Source organism: Argopecten irradians, chromosome 6 (assembly GCF_041381155.1).
Source record: "Argopecten irradians isolate NY chromosome 6, Ai_NY, whole genome shotgun sequence".
Classification (NCBI taxonomy): domain Eukaryota; kingdom Metazoa; phylum Mollusca; class Bivalvia; order Pectinida; family Pectinidae; genus Argopecten; species Argopecten irradians.
Window position 1 is genome coordinate 5,206,285 of NC_091139.1, and position 26,885 is coordinate 5,233,169.

The following is a 26,885-nucleotide window of genomic DNA, read 5'->3' on the forward strand; positions in this document are numbered from 1 at the left end:
AGCAGGCTCATCAAAGGCAATTGGAGGGCCTAACACAGATACAGGGCAACTACTTGAAAGAAAATTAGACTCAAATGTAGGTCAGAAAGCAAATTAGACTCAAATGTAGGTCAGCTATAACAGACTCAAATGTAGGTCAGTTATAACAGATTCAAATGTAGGTCAGCCATAACAGACTCAAATGTAGGTCAGCTAAATACTCAAATGTAGGTCAGCTTTAACCGAATCAAATGTAGGTCAGCTTTAACACTCAAATATAGGTCAGCTATAACTGGCTCAAATGTAGGTCAGCTATAACTGGCTCAAATGTAGGTCAGCTATAGCAGACTCAAATGTAGGTCAGCTATAACAGTTTCAAATGTAGGTCAGCGACAACAGATTCAAATGTAGGTCAGCTATAGCAGACTCAAATGTAGGTCAGCTATAACAGTTTCAAATGTAGGTCAGCGACAACAGATTCAAATGTAGGTCAACTATAACAGATTCTTAAATAGGTCAACTCATTAAGTTATTCAACTATAGCAAACTTTAATTATAAGCCAACTTCAGTAATATACTCTAATATAGGTTGTCTTTAACAAGAGACTGAACAAATGTTATCAACTTTAACAAACTTTAAATATAGGTCACCTGTAGCACACCATAATCAAGAGACATAAAATGGAGGTCAACTGAAGCACTATTATAGAAGGTCAACTGCGGTAGACCAAAATATAGGTCAAATACAGGTCTAGATTTCAAGAACATGTAGAGACATTCTTAAACAGATAATGGATGAGTAGGTGAACTTAACAGACTGACAGAGATCAATCAGAGTTATATCGAAGGTTATAACTGATTTGTGTCAATTTAACAGACCAATGAAATAATTTTACAGACTGATAGAGGTCAACTTTGACGAACTTGTTAAAGGTCAATGTTACAGATTAATAGAGGTCAATAATGCACAGAATACAGAGGGACAATGTAGGGCAACTGTAACAGATCGATAGAGGTCAATTATATAAGAAAATTTAGAATGCTTTTGTAACTGTCAAGAGATTTTAATGAAGGCCATTTTTACTGTACGTCAACCGGAACAGATATAGGTCAACCGTAACAGATCAGTTGTAATAGGTATGTAAAATGACCTCACATGAAATTTAATCAAATTAATCATCCCATTTAACACAAAAAAATTTCAAATGTTTGTCCAAATAGAGGGTTTGATCTTTGAGTTTTTCTCCATAAAGTAGGTAGAGTTTGGTTACGGTCAGGTACATGTTTAATACCTGAGTCTGTAAGTCGACATTATACACCTGAGTACATCTGCACCGAGTATGTACTGATACTTACATAGTACATCGTAAGGTATATTACCTACATGAACTGATGTTGAATGGTAGGTGTATCAACAGATACACCAATTCAATCTATACATCAGTATATGTACTTTTCATCTACTATCAAAAACACATAAACATCAGATGATAACTATTGAAGTCTGTAGGATATGCGTGATCCTGCCTTCATCTGAATTTGATACTCCACACAACACCACATGATGATTTCAGTAACCCTATACAATCCACCTTAAGGTCCACGGAATAAAATGAATTGAATTGAATTGAATTGAACCTTCCCATATCAGAGTGGGCTAAAAATGACAAAAGTAAATTATGCAATAAAAACTTCGTAACGATTTCACGCACCAATATTTTTATAATCAAACCATTACATTTGCCAATCAAAAAGTGACCTGTCAAAACTGGCCCTTGTCTTATCCCGATACCTATCTATATTTCAGCTGAATTGTGTGGCATTTTGCTTCTTAATCAAATATTAAACCTATTTTACTCAAAACCTGCCCATATTGGCAAAAAATATGCTGGTCCAGATCTGGTTTAAGAAAGTTGTACTGTACCACATATCTTTGTAGCTTAATTTAATTGAGATATTTTGAATAACAAATTTCATTACAGAAAAATTTAACATTTTCTCTGATTTTTTTTTTTTACTTTTAGTTTCAAATTCTTTTACTTTTAAACTGTTGTATTACAAAATTTGTATGGATGAAAAGAACTCAATAAAGTTGTTTGATTAAATAAAACATGGATAATACTCAATGGAACTCTTTTGTGAGAAGTAATGAAAGGCATGCATCCTTTAGGCCTATCAATTTACAATACAATATATATCTATTACAGGTTTCCCCCATATTTGTTCAAGATGAAATTCAAGCAGACCTGATTTTGTAACTGTCCTGCTTCTAACCTTATGTCCTTGGGAAATAAAAATCTACTTATCATGTAGACGTTTAAACCATTAGATATAGCCAGCCTAAAGTTACACAGCAAAAGTAGTCAATATTTGGACAAGGCAGACAAAGGGATATCTACAATACCAGTTAGCGATACAATGGACAGATCACATGGAAAGTAAGTGCTTCGATTAATTTCCAGCCGCGACCTCAATTTAAAAAAAAATTATCCAGCCCTGACCTTAATTTAAAAATCTGACATACATTTATAACAAAAGAAGAACAAATATCCAGGTAGATTATTAGACCTCGATCATAGACATGTTTAAAAGCGTGTGACGGTAATATAAAGGCAACCCCTGGCCTTCTCAGCCTTCTCGGGTTCTAACTTTCTAAATCCAGCTGGATTATAAGACAAGTTTCAAAAGAATAATGAAGTTTATAGAAAAGGCTGACCCAAAATCTGAAAGTCATTTCAAAAGAATTAATGAAGAATTGTTGACCTGAATTCATTTAAGCCATTCTTAAAGTGCAAATGCAGGATTTTGAAAGGAACTAAAGCGTGACAGCTTGCTAAAGTTATATTTGCAACAGATATTTATAAGCAAATTTAATTAAATGCATGATATTTGAAAACAGCCTCATCCCCTATGCATGGCTATAATGAGTGTGAACTTACCATTCTTTATTATAAATTGCCCTTAATAACTATAGGCCTAAGCCATCTAATAGGTGGGGTAGGAATTCTTGGACATGCTATTAGGTGGGGTGGGAATTCTTGGGCATGCTATTAGGTGAGGTGGGAATTCTTGGGCATGCTATTAGGTGGGGTGGGAATTCTTGGGCATGCTATTAGGTGGGGTGGGAATTCTTGGGCATGCTATTAGGTGGGGTGGAAATTCTTGGGCATGCTATTAGGTGGGGTGGGAATTCTTGGGCATGCTATTAGGTGGGGTGGGAATTCTTGGGCATGCTATTAGGTGGGGTGGGAATTCTTGGGCACGCTATTAGGTGGGGTGGGAATTCTTGGGCATGCTATTAGGTGGGGTGGGAATTCTTGGGCATGCTATTAGGTGGGGTGGGAATTCTTGGGCATGCTATTAGGTGAGGTGGGAATTCTTGGGCATGCTATTAGGTGGGGTGGAAATTCTTGGGCATGCTATTAGGTGAGGTGGAAATTCTTGGGCATGCTATTAGGTGGGGTGGGAATTCTTGGGCATGCTATTAGGTGGGGTGGGAATTCTTTGTTAAATTGAATATAGAGCACATATTATATTCTTTAACAATTGTTGCCAGTTTTTGATAATGATCATATTTAAGGGACACCTTGCCTTCTGAGGGTTAATCAGACTTGGTGCTCTTATCACCAATACCCCCCATCCTCCCCCTCAATGCATGGTCAGAGTATTAGTAATACCATATGTGCCCTAGATCATCAGATACTGGTCAATCTTCTAATTATAACTGGTGGTCAGCAGATTGGTCATTATCATTATTACTGGTCATCATCTGTATGTGGGTCACCCAGACCCAACATGGTTACTGGGTCAAGTACACTGCAGCCATTATGACAGATGGTAGTATGAAGGAGGGAGATTAAATGGCTGAAGAGATTACTGACCAATTGGTGGACTGAATACTGACCCCTTACAGCCACTGACCACCAGTGGTCAGTGAATACTGACCTCCTACAATGTAACTACCACTTAAAAGTGTTTAAATGTCAATAATAAAAGTCAGACATTACTTAACACAGCCCAACAATCAAACACCCATTAACCTATTTCAGCCCCCCACCCCTGCCCGATATCTTCCCACCCTCCACTCATGTAGATCTACTCTACAAAACAATTTACACCTCAGGGTCAACTCACTTTTATTATCCATCCCCAACTGTGCTAATAAATGATTTCGTTTGATTTGTATAATTGTGTCTTTATATCCCATTAACTACCTAAGTGCCTTCAGAAACTCCCCCCTGTAGACTGAAACTCCCTGTAGTTAAAATCCTAACCTACCTTTGAGTCCTATTAACTGCTGGAGTACCTGTAGAACCCCCCCCCCCTCCCCTGTAGAAACTCCCTGTAGTTACAAACCTAACCTAACATTGAGTCCTGTTAACTACTGGAGTACCTGTAGACCCACCTCCCCTGTAGAAACTCCCTGTAGTTACAAACCTAACCTAACATTGAGTCCTGTTAACTGCTGGAGTACCTGTAGAACCCCCCCCCCCTCCCCTGTAGAAACTCCCTGTAGTTACAAACCTAACCTAACATTGAGTCCTGTTAACTACTGGAGTACCTGTAGACCCACCTCCCCTGTAGAAACTCCCTGTAGTTACAAACCTAACCTAACATTGAGTCCTGTTAACTACTGGAGTACCTGTAGACCCACCTCCCCTGTAGAAACTCCCTGTAGTTACAAACCTAACCTAACATTGAGTCCTGTTAACTGCTGGAGTACCTGTAGAACCCCTGTAGAAACTCCCTGTAGTTACAACCTAACCCTGTACTGGAGTACCTGTAGAACCCCCCCCCCCCCCTGTAGAAACTCCTGTAGTTACAAACCTAACCTAACATTGAGTCCTGTTAACTGCTGGAGTACCTGTAGACCCACCTCCCCTGTAGAAACTCCCTGTAGTTACAAACCTAACCTAACATTGAGTCCTATTAACTGCTGGAGTACCTGTAGACCCACCTCCCCTGTAGAAACTCCCCTAGTTACAAACCTAACCTAACATTGAGTCCTATTAACTGCTGGAGTACCTGTAGACCCACCTCCCCTGTAGAAACTCCCCTAGTTACAAACCTAACCTAACATTGAGTCCTATTAACTGCTGGAGTACCTGTAGAACCCCCCCCCCCTCCCCTGTAGAAACTCCCTGTAGTTACAAACCTAACCTAACATTGAGTCCTATTAACTACTGGAGTACCTGTAGACCCACCTCCCCTGTAGAAACTCCCTGTAGTTACAAACCTAACCTAACATTGAGTCCTGTTAACTACTGGAGTACCTGTAAACACCCCCTCCCCCCAGTAGAAACTCCATATACTTCCAAACCTACCCTAACCTTGAGTCCAACAAACCCAAAGAAAAGCTGCTTATTATGGTTGTAACCATCAGTACTTTGCAACTATCTCCTGTGGGATTCAAAACCTACACAGTCTGTATATTACCACTTAGCAAGCGTAAATACAGAATACTTCGAAAATATTCAAACCTATCTGTAAAGACCACCCGATGGACTGCTATAGGTAGATGATCTTTAGATGACCACTGGTCAAATTGTGTTACAATTGACCGTAAGTATTCCAATAAAGTGGTCTGATTAATCATTCTACAGATATGTTAGTCGGGTTCCATATAAATGTGCATGTTTTGGTGTGATCAAATTAATATCACACAATCTTAATAATCGCTACATTATAAGGACATACTGAAAAGGAAATTATAGTGTCATCATGTTTTAACAAATATTTGGACAAAAAAAGTGCAAAAATAAGATTACCGCAAAATTATTATGAAAAAATTCCCATCTTTAAACTAATTCACCCCTAAAAATCTATAATGGATAGTTCCAGTCTCTGAATTAGAAGAACTCAAATGAGATTTTAGGGGTGTACGAGTTAATTGATATAAATTACACATTGTCATCAAGTTTTTCTTTCTATCTGAATTTAACACAGTCGTTCTTACATGTCTGTAATGTTCATATGAATATTTAACCGGGATATTACTGTATGCCCTTAAAAAGTTTATTTGTTCCTGTCCATATGAATATTTAACCGGATATTGCTGTATGCCCTTAAAAAAGTTTATTTGTTTTCCTCCTCTGGGCCCTAGCTTTTATCTTGACCATTAATATTTCTAAACTGATTTCTTATTTGCCCTAAGGACTTCTGTCATATTTTTTTTTATCAAAACAACAAAACGTCACCATAACATATAAATTGCCAACCTATGTTTCGGTTAAAAACTACAAAAGATTTAGTCAAAATAAAATTTTAATATTTTTCTTTAAAAAAATCCATTATGAGAATTTGAGATGGATATGATAATATATAATGTACTAGAGTACATTGAAACGATGATACTGTCTGGACTTGATTATAAATGTTCTAAATGTACTAGGAATTACTGGGACATTGCTGTCCCCTTCAGGGTCTGGGGAAAGGTACTAACCTATACGGCCATCAGGTCACAAGTACTTTAACATGTACGACAAATCGGCCAACGTGGCACGACATTTAAAAAGTCACGTTTAGGACCAGGCTCCATCACACGTGAGGGCTATAAAAACGCTGTTTTATAATTTAAAAGATTATTTAAGATCACTTTTGAGGTTTTTTTTCAAATTTTAGTTTTAGTAAGTTCAACGTCCAATTAACAGCCAGGATCATGTAAGGACGTTCCAGGTTTGTTGGTAGAGGAAAACCAAAGTATCCAGAGATCAAAGTGCCAAGGCCACTCATAGATGCTGTGAATGAAGAACTCAAACAAAGGAATTAAGAAATTGGTTTTTCATTTAAATATAGAATTTATAATAGAATTTAGTAAACTATGCATAAGTGTGCAGTGTTGAATTTCAGAGTTTAATAAAAAATATTTACAATATACCGTATTTATTTTATGATATTTGAAGTTTTTCAAGAACAATAAGTTGAATAACTTAATATCCTGAAATAACTGTAATAAATTTTATTTCTGAATTATTTTTGAAATAACGATTTCAACACCAATGAAACCGTTCAGAATCTGAGTATCATTTTTTTTATAATTCTTTATTAATTGCTAAATTATCAATTTCATCAATGTCTCTTCAAAGACAAAAAAATAATAAGTAATCATTTTCGAATCTTAATATCCACCTAACATTGAAGAATATTTTTGGAAAAATATAACATTAGAAATATTACCATTTCCGGATATGTTTTGGTGTATTTTTTAGAAAACTAACATTGGTTGCTTTGACGACTTTTGACTAATAAATCATGGCCAGATACATTTGCCAAATAAAAGGTACATTATTTCATTACGTATATCACTTGGATTTCTTTTAAATTCACAAGAACGCTAGCCGTTAACATCAAGAAAACTTCATGTAATGTATCGGACTTTAGCAAGTCTTCGTAAGCCTAACAGTCTATATTATCGTGCAGAACATTTATCGTGAGTTTTACTTTGCCGACTTTTGACTTATAATAAAACATGGCCTTATACGTTTGTCAAGTAAAGGGTACATTATTTGGTTACTTATAACAGTCAAATTTCTTTTGAATTCATAAGAACGCTATCATCAAGAAAACTTCCTGCAATGCATCAGACTTTAGCAAGTCTTCATAAGGCTACCGTACATTACATGGCAATTTAAGTTCATTTGTCACTTTAAGTTGCTCGTACATAAATAGATCTATATCATCATTATATTTTGTAAGTTTATGTTGATAGATTTGGTACTTTTTCCCTTTCAATATACCGCAGTTGTCGATAAACAAAAGACAGAACTCCCAGTGACAGATCTATTAGCTTTTACCGCGCAATAATATCTCAGATATAGTTTGTCAATACAACCAACACAAAAAACTTTATAAGCGTTATAAGAACTTTCTTTTGCAGTTACCTTCCTAACATTTGATTACAATAATCGATCATTAGCATGAATTAGGTAAAATTTAAATAAACATACACAATCCAAAATCCACCGAAAGTTTGTCGCGGAGGAAGACAGTGAAGAAGGCATTGTTCATGATTTTCGGGAGACCAGTGTTCTCGGAGTAATAAAATATCATAGAGTCCCAACTGAACACTTAAAACACTCCATCCATGGTGTATACGTATGTACAAATTCAATGTCTGTGGTTTTGAATATTGGGGTTTTATTTTTTCATACCATCAAGTATTACGTGAAATGAACAAAACAACTTTTAATTTTTATTGCAGAGTGGTTTCATTGTTTTGATGTGCACAGGCTCTCCGAGCGTACCTAAGAATGCTGTTTCACAGCATCAAAAAACCACTAACCAGCGATCAGTACCTGGCAACTGCCCCACTTGGGATTTGAACTTACGACCCAGAGGTGGAGGACGGCATGAAGGTCACAAAGCTAGACATCTAAACCACTTGGCCACCGTGGCTCCCAAGCTTTTCTTCAAATAAAGACTGTAATTTCTTTGGATAAATACTAATACAATCAAATTTGTCTATCAAGACCACTCAAGGGACAAGGGAAAATGGTCTTTATCGCCAAGTCTGGCTATAAATAGCCATTTGGGACCATTAAAAGTGGTCGTATTAAGCAGGTGGTCTTAATACAGAGGCGATCACTAAGGCAGGCTTCACTAAACTTGCCTTAGAGACCAACTCTGCCTAAAGACCTACAGCACAATAAGACCATTTTCTTTGGGTCCAAAATAGCCAATACCTACACTATTTGACCCTTGTATAAAGACCATTTTATTACAATGACCACTTTTTCTTTGTCCCTTGAGTGCATGTTCTTTAAAAACAGGTTTGCTCATAGATGCAAATAGAACAACTCTATAAACTACAAAAATTTAATTTGGAGAAGTTGAAATAATGGAATCCATATTGCTCCAAGCCAAAGGTTGAATATATTTACAAGATTTATGATCTAATAGCTTGTTTTTAAAGTGCTAGTTTATATTTTTGCCATGCGTAGAGAGTTTTCTTTTTTTCAATCCCTATTTCAGAAGATCTGTCATTTCTAATTATATGTTAAAAGTGCATTAAAGAATCGTGTTACAACTTGTCCCTGATAATGAGTTTCCATATGGCTGAACTTGAGATTAATCATTTATCACAAGCAAACCATAGTTATGGAGGATTCCCCCCCCCTCTCCATCCACACAGACTCTTTTATCACATAATCTATACACACTGATATTTTTTGTAGATAAAGAAAATGCTATATACAGAGGATGGTTCAAATGACAGACGATTTGTGTCGGGGTTAAGCTTTGATCAGAAGTCATTAAAAGTAAGGTAAAAGGAAGTCATTTATCAACTGATAGCGCTGACCGCTGATTAACTGTATTAAGAGTACTGTTTCTCATCATTTAACAAACAACATCTTCATCAATATTCATTGTTGAGTGGTATAGAAATCTGGCAGTGAACTTCTGACCAGGGCAATTAGCTAGACCACTCTGTCATGGTTATCCCTGGCTCTGAGGTGACATCTATTTCAGGTGTATTGACTCATGATCACCCCTGAACTTTCATAATGGACTGGTCTAGTCTTTGATTTAGAAGAGTCTAAATGTGCCCTGGGGGTGTGAATGAGTCAAGGATGGCAATTATTTCAGGTGTATTAAAGGTCTTTTTCAGGTGTAATTAGAACCTTTATCTAGACAAAGAATACAGTAATTTATGTCAAACTAATTTAGCTGAATACTTTTGATGTAAAAAAAAAAAGTGTAATTGAGCGACAATTCGCAGCAAAAAGTAGTTTAATAACCTTTGACAGTACATTAAAATAATCTGTACTTTACTCTGCTCATTAAAGGAGTTTTTCAAACCTTGAGTTTGTTTCAATATCTTAATTAATTCCAGTAAGTTTTTAGATGAGCTTAAAACTTAAATATATTAACTTATTAACCTGAATTTTCATAATTAGCAGTTCCTGTATAATAAGTATTTTAATCAGAAGTCTTAAGTAAGTCAGTAAGAACAATTTCAATATCTGTTGTTTTGCATACAGCAAAAGAAAGACATTGGTTTAAAGAGATTTTGAAGAACACTATACTATTGTGGTGTTTCAATGTTATAATGATCTCACAAACGTCTTTCCATTAAAAAAAAATAATTTCCCATAATTTTTTTCCTTTTTTTTTTTTTTTTTTTTTTTGAAAACTTATTGACTAAATGTACAGTGTTACAAACCTGATATTAATAACCTAACACAGTGTAAGTTAGGAGAAATAAATACAGCTTCCAGAGTCTCAAAGTCGATTAACTGTGCTCTCAAAGAAGATCTATAAATAGCAGTGAAAAAATCTTACATCATAAGCAAGAGAAACCTTTCTATTGGCCAACCTCAAATGTAGGTCATGTCCCTATTGATTCGAACATCATTTAGCAATTTGAAAGGTGAGAGGTTAGAGGTTGGAGGTGACAGTAGATGAGAGAGAGAAGACATCTAACCAGTACTTGACTGACACTGTCATCCCTCTTCATTAACAGCTACCAACAAAGCTTGCCAGGCTAGTTATTGAACTGCTCCTGAAAGGCCAGAATAAGGCTGAAAGGACAATTACACTGCCATCACGGCCACCAGACATGGCAATCATTCTACCTATATATGGTAACAGTGGGCAGTTAGTAGGCCAGTGAATGGGAGTCATTGGTGAGGTCAGACTTGTGTAATACCTTACAGAAGTAGGGCTTCCTAGGGTAGATGAAAATTGTCGTATTCTTAGGAACCAATAATGGAACTGAATCAGTCCAGACAATTACTTGAGATTTTGGCTGCAAATGTATGATTGATCAGGATAAGGTATGCTTCTATGGAAACATGCTTACAGGGAACCAATCTTCAATGGTAACAAACTTCCAAGGCAGCATGCTTCCGTGGCAACAAGCTTCCATAGCAGCATGCTTCCGTGGCAACAAGCTCCCATGGCAGCATGCTTCCATGGCAACAAGCTTCCATGGCAGCATACTTTCATGGCAGCATACTTTCATGGCAACAAGCCTCCATGTCAGCATACTTCCACTATAAGTCTCCATGGTAGCTTACTTCCATGGCAACAAGCCTCCATGGCAGCATACTTCCATGGCAACAAGCTTCCATGCCAGCATACTTCCACGGTAGCAAATTTCCAAGGCAATAAGCTTCCATGGCAGCATACTTTCATGGTAACCAGCATCCATGGATACCATCCAAACATAATGAATCTTGTATTCTAATCTTTAAATACAAAATGGGCTAAATTGAAAACAACAAACTAAATGAGCCTGGTCTCCACTGTGCCCTATGTGCCCTAAAAGTCCCAGTAAAGCCATAACACCTAAAAGCCTTTAGACCCCTTTAGCCCAGTAACTGTGCCCTATGTGCCCTTTAAGTCACAGAAAAGCCTTAAGATCCCTTTAGCCCAGTAGCTGAGCCCTATGTGCCCTCTAAGTCACAGTAGAGACTTTTGATCCCTTTAGCTGGGTAACTGTGCCTTATATGCCCTGTAAGTCACAGTAAAGCTTTAAGATCCCTTTAGCCCAATAGCTGTGCCTTATGCTCCCTCAAAGTCACAATAAAGCTTTTAGATCTCTTTAGCCTAATAACTGTGCCCTATGAGCCCTAAAAGCCACAGTAACCCCTTTAGCCCAGTAACTGTCCCTAAAATCCAGAGTAACTCCTTTAGATCCCTTTAGCCCAGTAACTGTGCCTTGTGTGTCCTCTAAGTCACAGTAAAGCCTTTTGATCCCTTTAGCTGGGTAACTGTGTCTTTTGTGTCCTCTAAGTCACAGTAAAGCCTTTTGATCCCTTTAGCCCAGTAACTGTGCCTTGTGTGTCCTCTAAGTCACAGTAAAGCCTTTTGATCCCTTTAGCCCAGTAACTGTGCCTTGTGTGTCCTCTAAGTCACAGTAAAGCCTTTTGATCCCTTTAGCCCAGTAACTGTGCCTTGTGTGTCCTCTAAGTCACAGTAAAGCCTTTAGATCCCTTTAGCCCAGTAACTGTGCCTTGTGTGTCCTCTAAGTCACAGTAAAGCCTTTAGATCCCTTTAGCCCAGTAACTGTGCCTTATGTGCCCTCTAAGTCACAGAAAAGCCTATAAAAACCCAGCTGTGCCCTACACCAGCTTAATATGACACACTGACCTGCCTTGTGAATCATACAAATAACCTATTGATTTTCCCTACATGTTCCAAACAACCTGCTTCTGGTTTTTCCTGGTTGTCAACTCCCAAACCCTATATCTTCTTCAGATATAACACAAGACTGGCTAAATTAGCGGATCTTGTCATCAACTCCCAAACCCTATATCTTCTTCAGATATAACACAAGACTGGCTAAATTAGCGGATCTTATCATCAACTCCCAAACCCTATATCTTCTTCAGATATAACACAAGACTGGCTAAATTAGCGGATCTTGTCATCAACTCCCAAACCCTATATCTTCTTCAGATATAACACAAGACTGGCTAAATTAGCGGATCTTGTCATCAACTCCCAAACCCTATATCTTCTTCAGATATAACACAAGACTGGCTAAATTAGCGGATCTTATCATCAACTCCCAAACCCTATATCTTCTTCAGATATAACACAAGACTGGCTAAATTAGCGGATCTTGTCTTCAACTCCCAAACCCTATATCTTCTTCAGATATAACACAAGACTGGCTAAATTAGCGGATCTTGTCTTCAACTCCCAAACCTATATCTTCTTCAGATATAACACAAGACTGGCTAAATTAGTGGATCTTGTCTTCAACTCCCAAACCCTATATCTTCAGATATAACACAAGACTGGCTAAATTAGCAGATCTTGTCTTCAACTCCCAAACCCTATATCTTCTTCAGATATAACACAAGACTGGCTAAATTAGTGGATCTTGTCTTCAACTCCCAAACCCTATATCTTCAGATATAACACAAGACTGGCTAAATTAGCGGATCTTGTCTTCAGATATAACACAAGACTGGCTAAATTAGCAGATCTTGTCATCAACTCCCAAACCCTATATCTTCTTCAGAAATAACACAAGACTGGCTAAATTAGCAGATCTGTCATCAACTCCCAAACCCTATATCTTCTCAGATATAACACAAGACTGGGTAAATTAGCGGATCTTGTCTTCAACTCCCAAACCCTATATCTTCTTCAGATATAACACAAGACTGGGTAAATTAGCGGATCTTGTCATCAACTCCCAAACCCTATATCTTCAGATATAACACAAACTGGCTAAATAGCGGATCTTGTCTTCAGATATAACACAAGACTGGCTAAATTAGCAGATCTTGTCATCAACTCCCAAACCCTATATCTTCAGATATAACACAAGACTGGCTAAATTAGTGGATCTTGTCTTCAACTCCCAAACCCTATATCTTCTTCAGATATAACACAAGACTGGCTAAATTAGCGGATCTTGTCTTCAACTCCCAAACCCTATATCTTCAGATATAACACAAGACTGGCTAAATTAGTGGATCTTGTCTTCAACTCCCAAACCCTATATCTTCAGATATAACACAAGACTGGCTAAATTAGCGGATCTTGTCATCAACTCCCAAACCCTATATCTTCTTCAGATATAACACAAGACTGGCTAAATTAGCGGATCTTGTCTTCAACTCCCAAACCCTATATCTTCTTCAGATATAACACAAGACTGGCTAAATTAGCGGATCTTGTCATCAACTCCCAAACCCTATATCTTCTTCAGATATAACACAAGACTGGCTAAATTAGCGGATCTTGTCTTCAACTCCCAAACCCTATATCTTCTTCAGATATAACACAAGACTGGCTAAATTAGCGGATCTTGTCTTCAACTCCCAAACCCTATATCTTCTTCAGATATAACACAAGACTGGCTAAATTAGCGGATCTTGTCATCAACTCCCAAACCCTATATCTTCTTCAGATATAACACAAGACTGGCTAAATTAGCGGATCTTGTCATCAACTCCCAAACCCTATATCTTCTTCATATATAACACAAGACTGGCTAAATTAGCAGATCTTGTATCAACTCCCAAACCCTATATCTTCAGATATAACACAAGACTGGCTAAATTAGCAGATCTTGTCATCAACTCCCAAACCCTATATCTTCTTCAGATATAACACAAGACTGGCTAAATTAGCGATCTTATCATCAACTCCCAAACCCTATATCTTCAGATATAACACAAGACTGGCTAAATTAGCGGATCTTGTCATCAACTCCCAAACCCTATATCTTCTTCAGATATAACACAAGACTGGCTAAATTAGCGGATCTTGTCATCAACTCCCAAACCCTATATCTTCTTCAGATATAACACAAGACTGGCTAAATTAGCAGATCTTGTCATCAACTCCCAAACCCTATATCTTCTTCAGATATAACACAAGACTGGCTAAATTAGCGGATCTTGTTATCAACTCCCAAACCCTATATCTTCTTCAGATATAACACTAGGCTTTCTCCTACAGTGTGTCCTACAGTGTGTCCTGTCTCCTACAGTGTGTCCTGTCTCCTACAGTGTGTCCTGTCCCCTACAGTGTGTCATGTCTCCTACAGTGTGTCCTGTCTCCTGCAGTGTGTCCTGTCTCCTGCAGTGTGTCATGTCTACAGATGGTTTGGTCCTGGTCCCCTCGGTTCTATGTCAGTGGGTCAGACAATTTATCTACCACTGTAACACCTCTAGGGAAATCTAAGTGTGTTATTGGGTCAACGCTTGTGAATTTATATCACTGCCGATTACATAACAGGCGAAAAGATCAATAAATATCTCTATACCTTGGCAAACATTCATCAGAGCCTATCAGTAGATCGTATTTGGAAAAGGGTTGGGCATTCATAGGCCTGATATTTACAGTCAAATCCTATAGGCATTGTTATTATTACTGTCTAAAAGCCACTGCTATTACATGATGCTTGCGTTCGTTCGTTAATACTGACATTTCGTTCTTTTCTAATTAAGTCAGTTGATTACACTGGGCCGAATCAATAGATGTTTGAGTGCTTCTATAACCTTTCAATGTACACAGTGACTTTCAGGAAATGACACTCTTAATACAACGTTTAATTATTTAAACTAATTAAAGTATCAGCAATATACATTTGCAGTAGGTGGGAAAAACCAGTCGGGCGGCCTAAATTTGAAAACTGGCTTAAAACAAATATTGATATCAAAAGTGATATGGAATTTAGAACAATGTATATAACTGAAATATCTATTCTCTCATATATCTTCATTATTTTTTGTGCTTAAATTTCAAAGAGTTTTTCAGAAATTCTTACACGTACTTTATTTTTACACATGTTGAACTAAATATTTCAATCCTCAATATCCAGGGGTTTACTATCAATGTCATTATATCCTTGATATTGTAATATTGAGGGGAGGGTGGATATAATGACAGGGATGGTAACCCTTGGAGTATCGAGGATGAGATGTTGATCGCCAACATTCAGTAACAACAAGAAACCATAGAATTTTTTTTAAGTTGTCACAACTGTGGTATTTATTTTCTGTAATTGAATGACACAACATTTTTTTCTTATTTTTATGTCCTATTAACAGCCAGGGTCATGTAAGGACATGCCAGGTTTGTTGGTGGAGGAGAATTAGAGTACCCGGAGAAAAAACACCGGTACCAGTGGTCAGTACCTGGCAACTACCCCACATGGGATTCGAACCCGCATCCCAGAGGTGGAGGGCTTGTGGTAATATGTCGGGATATCTCAACCACTCGGCCGACGCAGCCCCAACACCAAAACTACAGAATTCTACAGACGCACAAGCACAACTTCTGATGTAACATACCATATCTTCAGGTTTATAAAATGATACCTGAAATGTGTTTTGCTGATGACGCTCTGGAATATTTTCTTTTATTTTTAAGATATGATGAAAATGCCTATTTCCCAAAATAAAGATTTGGCAGTAATGCCCACCACCCATCCATGATAGTGAGCAGTATCGATCTGTTTTACATTTCACCTCCCTGCACCGACATGCACCAAATTAAGTACGGATAAAAATAGACTGAGAACCATCATTGATCAATGTTCTCCAGCCTGCGCTTAATGCTTTCACTGAAACTAAATGTCCCCTTGATAGAAATCAATTATGGCATTTCTGCTTACCTGTACAAATTTGCTTCACAATCAGGAATAGTTACGGCTCATTGTCTGCCGTAACCTACTAGCCTCATTCGCTTTATAAATTATGTATTGGCTTCAACGAAATTACCATGTTTATTAAATTTCATTTCAGCACGGGTGATATATTCTACTTCAGTGACTGTATATATATATATATATATATATATATATATATATACCTTTTGAGCTCTTTTATATTTTATTTCTATTCAGCAGAGGTAGTTAGCGCGTTCAATCATACCGATTGTGATCAATTCAGATTTCTTGTAATTTCTACAGCAGTAATGAAAGCTGGGTTTTATATGAAGCAGAACTACGGTCACGGTCAATCAAGACTAGTGCAAGCAGGAATTTAAACCGGAGACAAAATCAAAGACAAAATTATTGAATTATTAGCTGTATTATTTAAAAAAATATTTTTAAACACTAAATGAATATAAATCATTCTTTGAGTGTTTCTCAGCTAAATTTCATATATAGACTTTATAGGCATAATTACTACAAGCAATCGTTAAAAAAAATAATCTATTCTAAACTCTAACGAAATTCTCTGGTAACTTCTGTGTACCAAACATAAGAAAACTTTCCATGTTCGTTCAAAGATGCTTTTCATTTTGGCTGACTCATCACTTTTACAATATTGATTATAATGAGCTAAACCCAAGCTTGACTGCTTGAGGCTTAAGTCACATTGCACCATAAAATAGCACTGACAAAAGGCCAGCATTTAACACATTTCATTCATATATTCTTAACTTTGTTTCCATCCATATACATTATTTATAATATTTCATGATATACCTGACCATCGGTTTGTAGAAGCAAATAGTACTCAGAGGCTACCTCCATCGAAACTTTACCTATGCTAAACTAGGGAAGACGTTTGGTTTGCACTATTATTACTTGGGCATGGCATTTTACAGTTATTTGCCTTTGCGGGTGGATAGTAATTTTGGCCTTGTGTGTTTGTGAATGAAACGTAATATTCAACAGAGAAAATAAAAATGAATTTCACTTGAATTTAGTAATGACGTCACAATTGATACCTTCCCACACGAGAAATAACTGCAATATTCTAAGTCGGCTTTGCGCATTTTTTATAACTCTATGTACTTAAAGCCAAACTATACGTAACTATTAACAAAAAGTCAAGTAAGATTGTAACCCGATATTGTTAGTATTTGTAGATCTAGTTGAAATTACGTTATATCAAAGAATATTTAAAATGATTTATTAATAACTTTGGTACAGCAGTTGTTAAAAGTCGATAATTGTAAACATGCCTTCATTTTAAACTGATCGCCATTGAAGTTACAATTATTGCCAATCGGAAGTCGGAAAGTTCATGACCCGTTCTCAGAAGAGTTCGGACAGATGTTACGTAGTTATGGTAGTCACATGACGTTCTCGGCAACGACGTTACAATGTCGGCTTACTTCGGCTTGTTTGACTAAGTGGGACCCACCTAGCGATGTTCAATATTTATTTGATTTTTATCAAAAGTTTCCGAATCATTATCACTCATCTTTACTTTGATTTAGTCCTATCTCTGCATGATTTTTAACAGGATAGGTCTTCACTATTCTTCTAAATCATTAAAAAAAATAAGATGGATACGAAGAGTGGGGCTTAACTTAAACTGTCCAAATCGTTTATTCACTGGAATTAAAAGTAACACACAATGACAGAAAAAATTGTTAGAATAGAGATATATATACTTACAGTAGTAGCAGAGGACAGGTCGGACAAAGTAACACTCTACCAGCCGATGTGGTACTTTGGGAACTTCTGAAAGACAGTAAGGTTAAACATCATAAGTTAACAGCCATCAAATAACACTTCTTATCCTTAAATACTACACCACAAAATAACACTTCTTATCCTTAAATACTATACCACAAAATAATGCTTCTTATCCTTAAATACTACACCACAAAATAATGCTTCTTATCCTTAAATACTATACCACAAAATAACACTTCTTATCCTTAAATACTATACCACAAAATAATGCTTCTTATCCTTAAATACTACACCACAAAATAATGCTTCTTATCCTTAAATACTACACCACAAAATAATGCTTCTTATCCTAAAATACTACGTCATCAAATAATACTTCTTATCCTTAAATATTAGGCCATCAAATAACACTTCTTATCCTTAAATATTAGGCCATCAAATATCATTTCTTATCCTTAAAAACTTTGCCATCAAATAACATTTCTTATCCTTGAGTATTACACCATCAAATAACACTTTTTATCCTTAATACTACCCCATCAAATAACACACTTATCCTTAAATACTACACCATCAAATATATTTCTTATCTTTAAATACTATACCATCAAATAACACTTCTTATCCTTAAATACTACGCCAAAAATAACACTTCTTATCTTTAAATACTACCCATCAAAAATCACTTCTTATCCTTAAATTTGCCATCAAATATCATTTCTTATCCTTGATACTACGCCATCAAATAACACTTCTTCTCCTTGAGTATTACGCCATCAAATAACACTTCTTATCCTTGAGTATTACGCCATCAAATAACACTTCTTATCCTTGAGTATTACGCCATCAAATAACACTTCTTATCCTTGAATACTTCATACACCACAAAATAACACTGCTTATCCTTAAATACTACGCCATCAAATAACACTTCTTATCCTTAAATACTATACTATCAAATAACAAGTCGATTCCGTATATATATATATAACAATAAAATCTTTGTTATTCAATTTTTGATACAATTGTTTATTCATCTTTTGTTGATAAAACTGCAGAGGTAGCGTTACTAGATATCACAGGTAATTCTTATACAGTTGGACTTCTTTAACTCTAACTAATATAAGTCAAATCCTGTATATAAAGACCACCAGAGGGATAAAGGATTAGCATGGTCTTTGTAGCCAGGTGGTCTTTCTACACAGGTAAAATTGTGCTGATATTTAACCATTTGGGACAAAAGTGGTCTTATTGAACAGGTGGTCTTTATACAGAGGTGGTCACTTGGATATGTTTTACTGTAATTCTAAAACCCTGTTTAATTCAAACTGTTTTGTTGGTTTACACCATATATGCAAGTAAGCTTAACTTGAATACGTGGATAACCAATGAACCGGCGCCAGGTTTGGTGGTATCATAATATTATATACGATTATTTATGATGCATAAAGTCACATAATGATATTACAATATTATATACGATTATTTACGATGCATAAATTAAAGTCACATAATGATTGCTATCTATATCATTGAAATCGGTCAACGATATTGCTTCTGATAAAATAGGATTCTTGGTAAGAAACATGAAGCAACTTTGACATTATCTGAATGGTTGAATTAGTGTCATGTGATTTCAATTAAAAATATGTATTGAATTATTCTGTGTCTGGAAAAAGTATGCTGTCAATAAGATGGTGGGTCAGATATTACGAAAAAAATACAATTTATTTCCTTATTTACTTTCCCATAGTATTGTTTATACAATTGATGAACAGTAAATCTGATCAATGTAATCAAATTATTTTAGACTTTTCTTTTTGGTTAATATATGGTTTTATCAACATAAGATTTATCCATTTAAATGAAACAATCACAGATACGTAAATAAAAATATAGAATTAGTATCAAGGTTTACATAGATATGAAAATCATCAATTATATACTAAAACCACATCAAATTCATAAAAAAAAATCAACACATTGAATACCTATTACCATAATATGTAGTCAAAGCTTTGCAAGATAAATCAAGAAAGTATTGAAGAAATATCTAATGACTATTTAAGTTATTTAATTTATAATCTGCAAAGTTATCAAAAAGACTATACAATTCAGCAACTATTTTCTGTATCCTAACTCCTAGACATTCATTAAAAAACATACTTCACATACTCAACATTGCAGACATTTCCGAGATTTTTGAGTTTTGGCGATTTTGTTTTGCACTGGATGTGTTAGCTTTTATTGCTATTCATCTCCCAAGTGAAATTTTAATAAACAATCCAAGCTCAGACTAAATCTATTTGGCATCTAGGTAAGCACCATACAGACTTATGGCTTAATTAACACCTTTCATGAGATAGCAGGTAGCTAAAATTCAACCACCTACATACCGCAACGCTCACACGGAAAACCATTTAAAACCTGTATATAATGCATGCATGCAAGGAAAACCGCACAGGAAATGCATGTGCTGTAGATATATACTTATATATATAGATAAATCTTTGAAATCTGTTATATATTTGTATGCATAATAAGAAACGGTTAAACCTCAATGTAATATGAAACAGTTTTAAACCTTCACCAAAGCGAGCAAAAAATCTGGAAAAAAATCTGGGAGAATTATGAGTGTGTAATTTTCACATGTGGGGTGATAATGAGATAAAAGAGCAGATAACTTACCATAGTAGAGGCGGAGAATAGACTATGGTAGAGAGGATATTCCTAGCCTAGCTATGGTGGTGATGGCGGACTACTATACTGTGCACACATGGCCCACTGTACATAGAGCTCTGGCCCAGTGACCCACTTACCCATTTGTGTGTTCACATAGAGCTGCCTCACAACAGGCCAGGAGTAGGGTATAAATAGAAAGAAGGAGGAAGGTATATCTACAAGGGTAGGGGGAGGTAGGTATATCTACCAGGGGAGGGGGAGCGGGTAGTTATATCAACAAGGGGAGGGGGTAGGTATATCAACCAGGGTAGGGGGAGGTAGGTATATCTACCAGGGGAGGGGGAGGGGGTAGTTATATATCTACAAGGGGGAGGGGGTAGGTATATCTACCAGGGGAGGGGGAGAGGGTAGGTATATATCTACCAGGGGAGGGGGAGGGAAGGTAGGTATATCTACCAGGGGAGGGCGAGGGAAGGTAGGTATATATCTACGAGGGGAGGGGGAGGTAGGTATATCTACCAGGGGAGGGGGAGGTAGGTATATATCTACCAGGGAGGGGGGGTAGGTAGTATTATCTACAGGGGAGGGGTAGGTTATCACAGGGGAGGGGTAGGTATATATCTACCAGGGGGGGGGGGGGAGGGTAGGTATATATCTACCAGGGGAGGGGGGGAGGTAGGTATATCTACCAGGGGGGGGGAGGTAGGTATATCTACCAGGGGGTATATATCTACCAGTGGGGGAGGGGGAGGTAGGTATATACTACCAGGGGAGGGGTAGGTAGGTATATCTACCAGGGGAGGGGGAGGTAGGTATATCTAGGAGGGTAGGAATATCTACAGGGGAGAGGGAGGTAGGTATATATCTACCAGGGGAGGGGGAGGTAGGTATATCTACCAGGGAGGAGGGGGAGGTAGGTAGTATAATCTACCAGGGGAGGGGGAGGTAGGTATATCTACCAGGGGAGGGCGAGGGAGGTAGGTATATCTACCAGGGGAGGGGGGGAGGTAGGTATATCTACCAGGGGAGGGGTGAGGGAAGGTAGGTATATATCTACCTGGGGAGGGGGAGGGGGTAGGTATATATCTACCAGGGGAGGGAGGAGGTAGGTATATCTACCAAGGGGGAGGGGGTAGGTATATATCTACCAGGGGAGGGGGGAGGTAGGTATATCTACCAGGGGAGGAGGGGGAGGGTAGGTATATATCTACCTGGGGAGGGGGAGGGGGGAAGGTATATATCTACCAGGGGAAGGGGGAGGTAGGTATATCTACCAGGGGAGGGGGGTGGGAAGGTAGGTATATATCTACCAGGGGAGGGGAGGGAAGGTAGGTATATATCTACCAGGGGAGGGGGAGGTAGGTATATCTACCAGGGGGGAGGGGGAGGTAGGTATATCTACCAGGGGAGGGGGAGGGAAGGTAGGTATATATCTACCTGGGAGGGGGGGGGGTAGGTATATATCTACCAGGGGGAGGGGGGGGTAGGTATATCTACCAGGGGAGGGCGAGAGGTAGGTAGTATATATCTACCAGGGGAGGGGGAGGGAAGGTAGGTATATATCTACCTGGGGAGGGGAGGTAGGTATATCTACCAGGGGAGGGGGAGGTAGGTATATATCTACCAGGGGAGGAGGAGGGAGGTAGGTAGGTATATATCTACCTGGGGAGGGGGGAGGTAGGTATATATCTACAAGGGGGAGGGGGGAGGTAGGTATATCTACCAGGGGAGGGGAGAGGGTAGGTAGGTATATCTACAGGGAGGGGGAGGGGAGGTAGGGGGGAGGGAAGGTAGGTATATATCTACCAGGGGGGGTAGGTATATCTACCAGGGGAGGGGAGATAGCTATATCTACCAAGGGGAGGGGAGATGGGTATATACTACCAGGGGAGGGGAGAGATAGCTATATCTACCAGGGGAGGGGAGATGGGTATATCTACCAGGGGAGGGGAGATGGGTATATCTACCCAGGGGGGGGGGGGGGGGTAGGTATATCTACCAGGGGAGGGGAGATAGCTATATACACCAGGGGAGGGGAGATGGGTATATCTACCAGGGGAGGGGCCAGGTAGGTTTATATCTACAGGGGGAGGAGAAGATATATACCTATATCTACCAAGGGATGGGGAGGGAGAGTGGTATACCTAAATCTACCAGGGGAAAGGGAACATAATATATATCCATAAGATGGAATTGAGATATAGGTATAAACATATACCCGGGTATACATTCAGGAGGAGGGGAAATATCAGTTTTTTGAAAAATTGGTTTGACACTTGACCTACAGAAACACTCAGAAGAACGAAAGGAAGGCCAGTAATTACAGGCAGGTTCCTTTTGATTAAAATGGGGTTGGGGTATTAATACAAAAACGAAAAGAAGACTATGGAAGGTGACTAAACGGACATTTATTGAAAATTTGTTAGAGTATTTATAAATAAGGGGAACCTTTTCTAAAAATGTTTAAATTGAATACAAATAGGCAACAAAGATCTACCAATAGTATTTGAAAGGAGAGGAAATTGTCTGCATTTAAAGCAAAATTGACTGAAATTTAAATATCTCATTTTGTATATGAAACCACAAGGTTCATATTTAATTGAACTATCATGCTTTGTGATATTGGCTATATAAAGGAGAATCCCCTGAAATCCTATCCAAAGTCAATATTTGAAAAGGGATTGATTTCAACTGTATAAATATGTATGTTTCCAAAAATAACTATATTTTATATGAAATCATTGTCTGGTTACTATCCAAATGACTTTAACTGCATAATGCTGTAGTCAAAAGAGTCCATGAAGGCCATTATAAGTTGAAAATTTTCACCGATTTATATCTATATATAGGACATCATTCTTGTCTGCTATCAGTCCGAAGTATCTATCTATATATGTTTGAGTGTTCTTTAAATAACTGGAGTTTGTACTGCTTATCAGTGAACATGTATTTGAACTTGCTTTAAATCTTAAATGAAAATATTTTAAGTACAAGTTGCATTTCAAGGTTCTTTAAAACCTATTAAAGAGATTTTGTGTCTATGTATAACAAGTCTAATTCAAGTACTTTTCAGGTAAAATTAAGTCAGACTTATATAACGTAATTACTATCGCTGATGACAGAATCAACGCACATTTCATCTTTCAAAATCAGGTGGATTAAAAAGCAGTAAAGTAAATGAAAATCATTTAGAATTCTCTAATGGGCCCAAGTTCATACTTATCTATGTCGTGAAATTGTAACTATCATATATAGAGTAGTAACTGTGATAAAATTATATCTTGAAGGCCATGTTTCTCACACATTTCAATGGTGTATCAAAACCTGAATTGAAATTGGAACAAGAGGGAGAGGGAGGGAGGTGGGGGATTAGGGGTGCTCTCGGCCTTTTGAAAAAGGAATTGATGAAATGAAATTGGGACATGGCTATGTTTCAATTGTGAACATCGCCAAATAATGATAGAACAGAATAGAAGCCATGAAGTAAATAAGTTGTCAAGAGTATTCAAAAAATTACATTAAAAAATTATTAATCATATCTTTCTTCATTTTTCCCCCTAAATTTTTTAAAGATTTCTTGATGAATGCAGATACCACAAAAATAAAAGCTCCTAATAACAAAGCAGCTCCACAGTAATTTTACCTTCAGAAGTCAAACTGACTTTCAAGAAGCAAATTTTGAAGTAATTTGAGGCAAGTGCGAAAATGTAATCTAGTCCAACTTTCTGATGGGTTTTCTTTCCAGCCTATTCTACTCTGTTCATTCCATTCAAATTGAATCTTGATTGCAACGACTGAGGACAAAAAAAGGTAAGCCAATTATCTATGTAAAGTCCGTCTGCCCCAGTAATCGACATCTTCATAAGTAGGGCACAAAAGTTTATTTGAACAGGCACAAAGGGAACTTGTGGGTCACCTGAGAAAAGTAAGCCACTCAAATTGTTTGAGAAGTATTGATATACTGGCTGATATCTCAAAAACACACTATGAGGGTAAATATGATCAAAACTAATGGAAATTGTTTGCTCAAAGTTTACTTAGCTTAACGTCGCTACACAAAGTCATTCCATCTTTGATATGCTGACACAGACTTTATCTATTGATTATGTCAAAAATATTCAATTAACGTCATGGAATCTTGTAATACAGAAAAGTCTTATTTTTCTGTTTAGAAATATGAAAATATTCTAAGGGAAAATCTTGCGTTACAGGAAAAGTAAGATGACAAATCATGAAATGATTGATTCTTCGATAACATTTAATTACAATGTAATAAGATTCTAAGAAGACCAATACCTAGGTATAAGGCTAAAATCCAAGTATACCTACTGCAGGATAGTACAGTACAATGAACAAAGAGCCAAGGAAAATTTTAGGTAGAAGCTGGCGACAACCTCAAGGAATAATCCATTTAGCCAGCCCATCAAGTGCTATGGATTACCATCCTAGACAACAGCAAAGCCACAACAGAATAGACTGTTACATTTCTCAACCTTTAAAGAGTAGCAAAATGTTCGCAATTATACTCTGGACCTTTATATGCCCTTTCATAGACAATTCAGGAGTGTTTTAATTTTCACTCAGTGTCTTGCCAATATATCTAATTTCTAGGGCCCAAATTGGAATTTTTTTTTCTTTGTTTTCCACAACTAAATTGATCTTTCAGAAATACACAATTCCTTCATATTAGGTAAATTTGACAGCAGTTCTTTATTCAATATTGTTGTTGATGAACTACAGTTCAAAAGGTCATCAGGAAAAGGTCAAAAGGCTGTGTACATGGTACTTTATTAAATTCAATCAATCAATCTATCACCTGAATTATCACAGGTACCACATATACACACCATTTTACAGTAAATGCTGTTATTGTCTGTTAATGACAGACCTTACTTGGTGATCTCTGTTTTCATAAAATATCATCCCTAAATTTGAATCAAAAATCCAAAGTACATCAAGACTACATTTACTGAACAAGAGGAAACGTGACCTAAAAGGAAATAAAAAATTATCACCTTAACAGTTATACACACATACAGGTCAGCTATATAAGGTAATTTGTAATTAACGCCTCGATCTACAGGTGAGACATGACCTCTTGATATTTTATTGTCTGAGTGACTTATCACGGTTGCCATGACAACTGTGATTCCATGTAAAATCAATTAGCGTATCTGTAATGTGTTCGGGGCCGCTGACCTCGTTTTCCACTTTACCTGACCTACAGGTGCAAACAAAGACAAAGGCAGCAATCGGTCAAGCATGTCATATTATCAATGTTGAGCTCCTGATGGGATTGAAGTGACCTATATGTCAGAGATAAGAAGGAAACATTGTGGCATAAACACACATTTTCTGACGCACAAGTTATTAATAGCGCCCCACTATATTAAACCTGTTTAAGTCATTAAGTTTATTTTAAATCTGTTTTTGTCACAAATTATTAAATACAGTGACGTAACAACCTTCATTTTTCAGGTACAATAGAAATTTTACTTCTGTCTTAAAACAAGGAAAGGCTTCAATGAATTGCCCTCACACTTTTTTAAATATACATCTCTCCAAAATACGCTCAGCATGATTCTATAGCCATCAGAAAAATAATAATCTGAGAAAACCAGTTATATGTGATATGCCTTATTCAGATTTCATTTTAACGAAAAACTTATTCTCTCATTCTAAGAAATTTTTCAAAACAATTCAATTTTTCGCAATTTAGGTGTATAATTCTATTGGACCATTAATCGAAATATTTACGCAGCAATAAATTGTCACAATTTCCATTCCATCACGAAATTTGATCGCAGGTGAAATTTGATTTATACCAAAAGAAAATACAGTTGAACTCAAAGTCATACCCGAAGATGATACGCTTAATTCCAAGTATGACTAAACTTTTCAATACATATTCAATGATATAACAATCCGGAAGAACTTAATGAGTTAATTACTCTGGTCCTGGAGACTTTGAGGTAGATAGGTTTGACTATACATGTATCTGAAAGCTGAACATTTTTCAAATTTTGAATTTTCAAGAAATTCAACTGTGATAAGTTATATCAGATTTCATTGGGAGTGTCACAATAATTACATTAACAAATAATCAATTAACAGTGGACATATAATTCGTTGAAGTCAAACTGGTCCACTTTAATGATAAAAGAATCATTTCTGTTCCAACGAACACATAAAAAATTCTATTAGTGCAATGATGGCTGAACTTTTTCATCTACAAAGTTCATCAGGTCATCTATCAAATGTGAGTAGAATGACAACTCGTTAGTATTGTTGTATCTATTCATCTAATTACCTAATTAACAGACCAATAGGTCTGATACATAAATACAATGCAGCAAGTTAGGGAATGGCAATATCCGCC

The 26,885-nt window shown here is 37.0% G+C and overlaps 1 protein-coding gene across 3 annotated transcripts in view; it reads right to left on the reverse strand.

Moving 5' to 3' along the window:
* Positions 1-26,885, reverse strand: part of LOC138324776 (phosphatidylinositol 3-kinase regulatory subunit gamma-like) — a 150,855-nt gene that overhangs the window by 42,774 nt on the left and 81,196 nt on the right. For 2 of the 3 annotated variants that reach the window (XM_069269914.1, XM_069269915.1), the window contains exon 3: positions 17,804-17,869. In XM_069269914.1, coding sequence (XP_069126015.1) covers positions 17,804-17,869 — 66 coding nt within the window. Of the gene's footprint in view, positions 1-17,803; positions 17,870-20,512; positions 20,530-26,885 lie in introns of those variants that run through there. The other variant, XM_069269916.1, reaches the window with a different exon arrangement.